The following is a 10000-nucleotide window of genomic DNA, read 5'->3' as shown; positions in this document are numbered from 1 at the left end:
CGCCCATGACGCCAACGTGTCTGGCCTGCCCGAGTCGTCCCTCTCTCCGGCGCCGCAGGGCTCCCATCGCTCCAAGTCATGGACGGAGCAGTCGGAATACCCGAAGGAGAAGTCAGGGGGCTACGCCCGCCCGTATAACAAGAAGCCTTTCAATCCGTCCTTCCAGAGGCAGCTCAAGACTGTGATGGAACGAACGGAGAAGCTTCCCAAGGAGGCGCTGCATAACAACCTCCGGGAAGACATGTTTTCCAGCTCAAATTATTCCTTCATGGATTCCTACTATAAGCCTTCCAGTGCCTACTACCCACTGTACGACCGTGACGGTCGGCCCTTAGATGACAAGGATTACAGCATCCCGTCGCCCCCGGAGCGAGATCTCGGTCCCATGGGCGAGGCCACACTGGGCCAAGTCACAGCAGCGCAGTTCGAAGAGTACGCTCGCCGTTACGAAGAGTTCGGCTACACCGACTTGATGGGTACGACGCCGCTGCTAGACCAACTCCGCCGGGAGTCGGTGACATGGGACGGCAGCTCTGAGCGGGACTCCGGCCGCGGAGAGAGTGAGAGTGTGGCAGACAGTGCCCGTTATAGTAATGGCCGAGAAAGTGTCACTACAGTTGTCACGAACTCTTCGTCTGCGTCATCGTCAGAAACACTAAAATGGCATGGCTCCCTCTCTGATATTTCCATCATGTCGGGTCACTCCCGAGACCCTCGCGGCGACCACAACATCGTTCACAGCTCGCGAGTCCAAGCCCCACAACGGCATAACAGCGAGTCGGTCCTGTACTACGGCGTCGACGGGAGGGGAAAGCCGCCTCACGGGAGACTCGGCCATGAGTCCCGAGACCATCGCGATCTCCGAAGATCCATCAGAGACACAGAATCCGGCTACCCTCGGCCCTCGCGCGAAGGGAAGTGGAGTCGAGAAGTAGAGAGAAACAATGAGATGAACAACCTGAAGAAATTCCCATCCTACTCGTACACGCAGCCATTGTCGCAGATTACAGAGGCCCCCACGGCAGAGATGCGGGAAACGCCTCGCTCGCCCACTCGCTCGCCTCAGAGTCCCACCATAGACATTAGTAAACCGCCGTCCGTGGCTGAGCGCATTCACGAGTTGGAGCGCCAGTCAAGAAGTACCGCCCCGGAGGGGACGTCGTCACGCTGGCCCCGGGACCAGAGTGGCTCCAGGGAGAGAGGGGATTCCAGAGATCTCCGCGAGACCAAGAGGCCACGCGAAGATTCCACATCACAGGACACACGGGAGACTTGTGATACGGTGGAATCTCGACCTTCGAAAGAGCCGCGAGATCCCAGGGAACATCGCGATAACAGGGACCTTAGTAGAGAACACAGGGAGCCTAGCGAGACGAGGGGCCATCAGCGACGTGGCTCTCGGGACTCGCAGCGAGGAGACATGCGGCTTGAATTCTCACGAACAGAACAAAAATGTGAAAATGGTGACACCCTTCGTTCTCCCTCCACCTTGGGGCCCTCGGCTTCACGGTCACCTACACAGAAGGACGCAGACGGAAGACCTTTTGGCCATGAAAACTTCCAGAATCTCCTCAATACCTTCACAGAAGTTGACCGTAGTGACCGAGGAGATCGCGTATTGGAACGGCCTGAGAGAACGAGCAGCAACGTTTCGTACTCGTATCTGGACCCGGAGAAGAAACTCAAGGTATCGGACGCCACCCTCAAGAGCATACAGAAACAGGCGGTCATGTCGTTCTACGAGAGACACGCCGGGAAAAGCTCAGGCGGTGCGTCTCTCAGTGATCTCAGTTCTGCGAGCAGCCAGTCAAGCCTGGTGTCCTCTCCGACGGCGTCCGAGGGATCCCAGGGCAAGTGGAGTGGGCCCTCACACGCTTCAATGATACAGACCGTGAGGACAGACCGGTCTGGGCGCGCTGGCAAGGGACTGGCTCGCTTGGGTCGGGTCCCGGAGGGGGAGAGTGATGAGCATTCGCTAAAACCACCTCGGCGGCGGTCCATGAGTGGCCGTGACTCCGGGAGCGAAGGTGGTGCTGACGATCTCTCCAAGGCTGGCTCCTCTCAGAGGTCATCTTTGGCGTCAGAAACTGCTTCATCCTCTCGGAGCGAGCAACCTCCAGCACTCCCACAGAAGCAGTCCCAACAAGTTCATCAGGAGGTGAGTGTTCTGATTAATCACACGTTTTTTTTCACTCAATCTAGTAATAAGAAATCGAACTTCTCAGTAGTTTATGTTAGACATGGATTGAAATGTCAAATTTATCATCCGGCGGTCCGTTAAGGAGAAAATAGCATGACACATGCAGTTCTTGAGAGAATGGGAAATTATGGATGTTTACGACTGGAAAAACAATGGGTGCATGACATAATAAGGAGAATGGTATGGCTATAGAAAGAGTGAAAGGAAAATTAGACTGACACGAAGGAGAAAAAAACGTTGCAGAAATACACTTGAAGGGGAAGGCCCAAGAAACAGAATGTGGATTTTTTATGGTGCGGAAACAGTAAACTAAAGTGTAAAAACATATATTGATGTTTATATACAAGTGTAATCTTTGTAATCTATAATATAAGCAAAGCAAGCATCGCATCCACCTGCATAGAAAAATGTCGGTGATAACTATTAACTTATCACAGCATCAGGCGATCGCTAATCAAACTGATTCATATATTAACGTGCAGTTATCAAATAGTGAATATACATTATGTTGTGTGGAAAACAAGAGTTTGCTTAGGTAAGATTATTAATAGTAATAAAAGCATTTGGACAAATTTAATATGTATAAACAAAATGTAAATGTGGAGGTATATCGTATCGGACTTTGTTTTATACTTTTGTTGTTGTCGTGGTTGTTATTGCTAAAGCTTTTCAACTCAATGCGATTTCCAATTTATCTATGAATGAATAAAAAACATAGATAGAGCAAAGGCATAATAAAGTGAGAAGTGTCTGATTCGATTCTCGAATATGTTTGGTTGAGATCAGTAGGATGGCATGAGGCAGAAATTGAAAGGGAGAGAGAGAGAGAAAGGGAATGAGAATGAGAATGGGGAGAGAGATAAAGAGACGAGAGAATCGAGAGAAACGAGAGGAAACGAGAAAAGAAAGAAGTGAAGGTAAAGAAGAGGAGATAGAGGGAAAAAAGAAAAGAAAGAAGGGAAGGAGTGAAGGAAAATGAGAAGTAGAGGGAGAAGGCATTGGATGGGAGAGTGGGAGAAAGGATAAAGAAGAAAGATGAAAGGAAGAGAGGAGGAAAGAGAAAGAAAGAAGGGAAGAGAGAAAGAGAAAAAGAAGTAAAGGAGAGAGGGAAAGATGAAGGGAAGAGAGAATGAGAATTAGAAAGAGAAAGAATGAGTAAGAGAAAGAATGAGAAAGAGAAAGAATGAGAAAGAGAGAGAGAGATAAAGATAGAGATAGAGATAGAGATAGAGTGTGTGGGTGTATGTGCTACATATTAGAGAGAGGAAAAAGAGAGGGAGAGAGAGAAAGGAAAAGATGGAAGGAAGAAAAAAGACTGGGTTTTGAAACAAAAGCGAGAGAGACAAGTTAATAGGCAGACTAAAAGTTTTCTGATGAAAGGCATGCACTCACTCACTCATACTCTCGCTGTCATTCACATACTCATTCTCATTCTCATTCACACTCTCACTCACACACGCACTCATTCAGTCATTTTACTTATTCACTCACTCACTCATCACTCACTGACACTGAATCACTTACTCCTCTGAGTACGTGCCTGCGATACAGGGAGAGAAGAAAGTTATGGGTAACTGAAAAAGATAAATGATATACACCATTGTCCAGTGATTAATGTTGCTATAAACACTCAGTCAGTCAGTAAATCCGGCTGATAGCTGTTGCCAGACAGACCGAATTGGCAAGTCATCATCGTCATAGTGGGAATGTATATATTTCAACAGTAATGCGCCGAGGAAGGATGATTAAGCGAATCGGCAATGGGAATATTGGCGGAAAAAATGCAGTGATGGTAATGAACGCTTTAGAGGTCATTATGGCGTGGTCGTCCTTCGCCTTTAAGGTCACATGGAGACGCCAAGAACCGATCCAAAGGGCAGCTGTCCCGGTGAAGCAGATTTCTTATGCGTTGTTGACATCGTGTTTTGACGATGCAGTGCTTCGGATAAGGCGCCCGAGCTCAGTTGTTAATCCTGTTTGATCCGAGGGACTTGAATAGCGAAGTGATCTTGATGGGATAGCATAAACGTTGCTGCGTCGCTGTGTGCGATTTGAAAATGAATTTCTGATCACGGGGCGGATAGGGAGTCCCGGAGAGGATTGGCCAGGACTCCCTCTCTTGCACATTCCTCACGTAGCGGAGCTGGTGTGCTGGCGTACATGCTGGACATGTAACATCGAGTCCACGGAGCCAGAATTGTCCACGGGGGCATTGGAGTGCTTGTGGTATGCGAACTGACATAGCGGTCATGTCCTGCTCGCGCCGCCTGCATATTAATCAGCCCGGGCTCCCCGCGTGCGTCTGTGCACCATGTTAAGTCAACAACGCGCTCTGACAGCCTTCACTCCTGTGCTTCTCTTCGGCGCTGTGACCCGCAGACCCTTAACGGTGCTCGCAGGTCCAGGCAGTAGTGTTTGGGGAAGTAAGCTGCATTTTAGGAGACAGCTTGCAAGATCGCCTGCGACTCGGGGTAGTTGACACCTTAGCCTACGTGGTGCGGGCGCATGAGGCCACCAGAGACGCCACGGAGGGCCACGCTGCATGACCAACTACCCTCCACGACGCCCACGAACACCTCGGTGGAGGAGGCTACAACCAAGATCCTCTGACCCATGTGAACGTCCATGGGAAAGGAACTACCTCAATATGTTCCACAATATGCGTGAAAGATGTTAATATAAAATGGACAGTCGGAACGTACTCATATTTTACCCTTTGGCCCATCCCTCTCCTCCTCTTTCATAAAACTGCTCTCCCGTACACGTAACTTCGTGTCTAATGCCCTTCGTTTTTATTTATATTTTTTGTTCTATTTTTTCCTAAACTACAAGTACTCTCATTGAACTCCAACTGCCCTCTCCCTTGCCCTTATTCTTCTAAGATTACAGCCTCCTCTACACTCCCCTCCCCCGTCCTCTCCTCTTTTCTCTTCTCATCCCTTCCCTTCCCTTCCCTTCCCTTCCCTTCCCTTCCCTTCCCTTCCCTTCCCTTCCCTTCCCTTCCCTTCCCTTCCCTCCCTTCCCTTCCCTTCCCTCCCTCCCCTCCCCCCCTCCCCTTCCCCCCTCCCCTCCCCTCCCTCCCCTCTCCTCCCCTCCCCTCCCTTCCCTTCCCTTCCCTTCCCTTCCCTTTCGCTTCCCTTCCCTTTAATTTACTTTACTTCCCTTCTTTTTCACTTCGTTTCAGTTTTTCTTTATTCACTTCCTCCCTTATAGCCCCTTCCCCTCCCCTCCCCTCCCCCCTTTGAGAAGCTTGACCTTAGGGCAGGTTACATGCAGCGTAATTGCTCCTCGCTTTCCTGTAGCTATTATCCTTGATTATTTTCATTAGTTCGTTTTGTAATTAGCGGAGACCTCATCTTGAGAATCATCCCTGTACCTCGGAGGCGACTTGGTAATTCTCTGATTTCGTTTTTTGTCTTATTCTCTCTCTCTCTCTCTCTCTCTCTCTCTCTCTCTCTCTCTCTCTCTCTCTCTCTCTCTCTCTCTCTCTCTCTCTCTCTCTCTCTCTCTCTCTCTCTCTCTCTCTCTCTCTCTCTCTCTCTCTCTCTCTCTCTCTCGAATTTCATTCCCGATTCTTGACCTCTTTCGCCTTCCTTTAAAGGGCATTCACTTTCGCTCTGGCCGGTCGCCACGGGACAATTCGGGAGGAATGGACTTTGTGGTGGGCGGGTTTGACGCATTCGGCAGCGTGAGTGGGCTTTGGAGGTAGGGGGCGTAGGCGGGTGAGAGGACTAAGAGTGTGGGCGGGGAGAAGTGTGGGTGTGAGTAGTAGTGACGGCAGACAGGGTAGTCAGACCGGTCGCCGAGATCCCGTGTACCTAGTAAGGGCCGCCCATGCCCTTGCCCCCCCCCCCATCCCCCTGATTCTGTCCCTGCATCGATGGCGCCCAGCCGTGTTTACCAAAGGTTTAGCTCGAGTATTAGACTTAACGCTACAACATTAGCAACGAAATCCAAAAATAAACATAGCTTCGTAGTAGTAAAGTGGTTTATTTCTTTATTATTATTATTATTATATATATATATATATATATATATATATATATATATATATATATATATATTGTTTTTATGGTCATTGACAACTTGTATGCACTTGAAGATTTCGTGATGACGGAGAAAGGAATACACTAAATGTTGACGTAGAGAGGTAAAGGACTAGAAATACAATTCTAAGAGATTAAATTTGGCAAAAGACAGGGTGGGTAGATAGAACCGGTAGTTATGGAGGAAAAACTGCACCGAAATATGAGTTTTACAAAAAGCCAAGCGTATGGGAGAGAGAAGCTCGCGGAGGGAAGTGCAACTGAGCCGGGGAGAAGAAAGGAGCGATGGGCGGGATACAGGGACCGTGGGCGGGGAAGGGGAGAAAGCGTAAGGGCTAAGGACAGGGTATGTTTTGTGATTTACGAGCCGACGGGAGAGAGGAAGGTCACTGAAGGTCGTCTTTGGGAAACCAACACAAAGGCCGGGTCGATAAGCGTGCAAGACGACCTTAACGACCTTATCCTGTGCGGCGATGGTACTGTGATGGGAAATGAATATGGGGGGGGGGTTTAGATGGCAAAGGCGCATGTGCATTGAGGAGAAAGCATTGGCAGAGGGTGTTGAAGGCTGTTCGGTTGGCTGAGGCGTGTGCAGTGAGGATCATGACCATGGGGTGCGAAGTAGGTAATTTAGTGTGAATGGCTGCGATTGTTAAGTATTGCGGATTATTGGAAATGTGTGAGTGACGAGGATTTACTTCGGTGAGTAAACCAATTGGAATCAGTCTTTTTTCCAAGCCGGGAGCAGAAAAATACGCTATTTAGTTTTTATCGACACGGTTAGCGCCCCCCTCCCCTCCCCTACCTCCCAGGATTTGAATTCTTTGTTGCTGCTGCTGCTGCACTTCCCGCTGCCTGCGCATGACACAATTATGTCTTGCTTTTTACCTTTAGTCACATTTTTTTCTAATCAGATGTTCATAAGCAAAAAAAGAAAAGAAAAAGGGTGCGTCTGCGCGCGCGCGTGTGTGTGTGAGTGTGAGTATGAGTATGAGTGTGAGTATGAGTGTGAGTATGAGTGTGTGTGTGAGTGTGAGTGTGTGTGTGTGTGAGTGAGTGTGAGTATGAGTGTGTGTGTGTGTGTGTGTGTGTGTGTGTGTGTGTGTGTGTGTGTGTGTGTGTGTGTGTGTGTGTGCGTGTTTGTGTACTTACGACAACTCCCGACAATTCAAACCAGCATCTGAACCACCGCATCGCATCCGTCGTCCTCTTCGCTCCCCCTTCTTTTTCTCTTCCCTTCATCAGCCCCATATCTTTAACCCTCCCCCTTCTCCATCCTCACCCTAACTCTCATTCCCGTCCCCTTTCCCCAACCTCATCCCCATCTCCCACCCCGGTCCCCATCTCGAATCCCAGCTTCTTCCCCATCCCAATCCTCGGCCTGCGCCAAGAGCACCGTACTACTCTTGCAGTACCCTGCCCTTAGCCTTCCACCCTCCATCCTCCACCCTCCAAGCTTCGCCCTACGCCCTCCGTCACCCACCCTCCGCCCTCCGCCCGCCGCCCGCCGCCCACACCCCGTGCCACAAAGTCAGGAATCTCGTCTCGTGGAAGCGCCCGAGGGGTCCGTTGATCTGGTTTGCTCCCTGGCCGTCCCGTCCCGTCTGGCGCGCTCTTGCTCTCGTTTTGCCCGCTCCGTAGCATACTTTTTCGTTCAAGAGCAAGAGGGAGGCAGGGGGAGGGAGGCGACTCTTGGTTCTCTTCGGCAAGGATTTTGGTGGAGTGTCAGTGTGTGTGTTGGCAGGGATGAGCGAATCCTAGAGGAGCTTCGGTGATGTGTGTGTGCGTGTACGAGGCCGTGGGGCGAATTGTAAACTTTCCTTCTCGTGCAATTCAGCTGCGCTCTGCGTTTTGCTTCGGTGCTGTGAAATCCTTTGCGCACGCGCGCGTGTATGTGTGTGTCGTGTGTGTGTGCGAGCGGGCGTGCATTAGTATGCGAGAGAGAGAGAGAGAGAGAGAGAGAGAGAGAGAGAGAGAGAGAGAGAGAGTGAGTGAGTGAGTGAGTGAGTGAGTGAGTGAGTGAGTGAGAGAGAATGAAGAGAGAGAGAGAATGAGAGAGAGAGAGAATGAGAGAGAATGAGAGAGAGAGAGAGGAGAGAGAGAGAGAGAGAGAGTGAGTGAGTGAGTGAGTGAGTGAGTGAGTGAGTGAGTGAGTGAGTGAGTGAGTATGAGTATGAGAGAGGGAGGGAGGGAGGGAGGAAGAGAGAGAGACGTTGCTAAGGATGTTAATGTTATCAAAACCATTCTTAGTGTGCGCATTATTCCCCAGGAAGGGCAGAGGCATATTCGGATCTGCCTTTGTCCACGTCTGATTCTCGGTGATATCTGTGCTTGAGCCTCAGCCTTCGGCACTTACTCTAATGCTTTTTTGCTCAACTCGAGATGCGATCAGATGTGCTTAATTGATGCCGATGTGTTTTATCGCTTTGCCTTCCCCGCGCTCCTCGCCTTGCCGGACGACGAACAAACAAAAACTTGCAGGACGCCCCGCATGTCTTTCTCCTCTTTGGGAGATGATCAGACGCGATACTGTCCTCGCAGAGATGATCAAACGTCATAATGACCTCGGCGAGATGTTTGGACGTGATACTCGCCTTTTAGAGAGGATCAGGCGCGGCGTTCCCCCTCGCGGAGATGCCGGAGCGCGCCGATGGCCTCGCCGAGATGCAGCGGCGTCTCGAAGGGCGCGATATCTGTCTCCAAGAAATGTGCAGTGGCTTCTCTCGCGCCTTCGTTCTGTGAACGGCAGAGACGACGCCTTGGGCTTCTATAAGGCTCACTCGACGGCAGAGACGACGTGGCCAGTCTGCGTCGTTTACTATACAGCACACACTGCTAGCTATGAATGACTGAAGAACTGTTTTGCATTTGCGCAGGCGCCGCATGCAAATTTGTGTTTGCCTTCTTCCAGTGTTTCAGTAAATATTCTTTCGGTATCTATTCAAGTCAGAGGGACATTATTACATGTGTATCAGGTGTAAATAAGTTTATTTTGTTGTATTGCCATAAGATTATAATAGAGCACAATACGCGACAGTAGCAAGGCGTGTAGAGTGCGGTCAAGGTGTGCGGCAGGGAACCAGGACTCTCACAAGGTCCCGGGGTTAACGATCCTACTAGCCACGGCTGCAGCCTTCACCTTGGCACATCAGCCCTCAGACAGACTTCTAAACATCGGTACTGCCGATACGCGGGGCATTAGGGTATAAAACATAGGATTTGGAAAAATAAGAGACGGGGTGAAATAGATAAGTTGGTATAGTATTCTCATATTGGTTTGCTACACATTATCTATATATGCTGGTACACATGCACGCTTTTAATTTACTATTTTCCAAGAAGGAGGACATATAGAAGAATAAGTGAAGATGAGTATGATAAACATATTCTATAACAAGTGGTTAAAAGGAATCGAACAGCATTTGCAGCTCGGCGGTTGGCAAAGGGTGAATGAGGATGTAGTGGTCGGCGCTCTCCGGCGATTTGTCCCCTTGCGTAAAGTTGACTCGCTTGGGGCCCTTCTCTCCCTCGCCCGTCCGCGCCTGTTGCCGTCCGAGCCGCGGCCTCCTTTGCACCTGACAGGCACAGCGCGCCCGTTTTACACCTCTGCTGCTTCCTCGGATTCGCGCTTTGGAGGACTGGCTGCCTTGTGCCCGTTCTGGAGAAGGAGGCTGTTAGGGGAAGATATTTATTTACGTCATAGGTAAACACCCGGCTGCACCACGCCCACAAGCCCCCCTCCTCCCCCCCTCTT

At 50.1% G+C, this 10000-nt stretch overlaps 1 protein-coding gene across 6 annotated transcripts in view; it reads left to right on the top strand.

Moving 5' to 3' along the window:
• Positions 1-10000, top strand: part of LOC113823536 (protein Shroom) — a 581762-nt gene that overhangs the window by 470576 nt on the left and 101186 nt on the right. For all 6 annotated transcript variants that reach the window (XM_070137718.1, XM_070137715.1, XM_070137716.1 and 3 more), the window contains one exon: positions 1-2158. This exon is cut by the window's left edge and continues 765 nt beyond it. In XM_070137718.1, coding sequence (XP_069993819.1) covers positions 1-2158 — 2158 coding nt within the window. The remainder of the gene's footprint in view (positions 2159-10000) is intronic.

The sequence above is a fragment of the Penaeus vannamei genome, chromosome 23 (assembly GCF_042767895.1).
Source record: "Penaeus vannamei isolate JL-2024 chromosome 23, ASM4276789v1, whole genome shotgun sequence".
In the NCBI taxonomy this organism is placed as follows: Eukaryota; Metazoa; Arthropoda; class Malacostraca; order Decapoda; family Penaeidae; genus Penaeus; species Penaeus vannamei.
The sequence above is the reverse complement of the archived record's forward strand: the minus strand, read 5'-3'. Positions and strand labels throughout refer to the sequence as shown.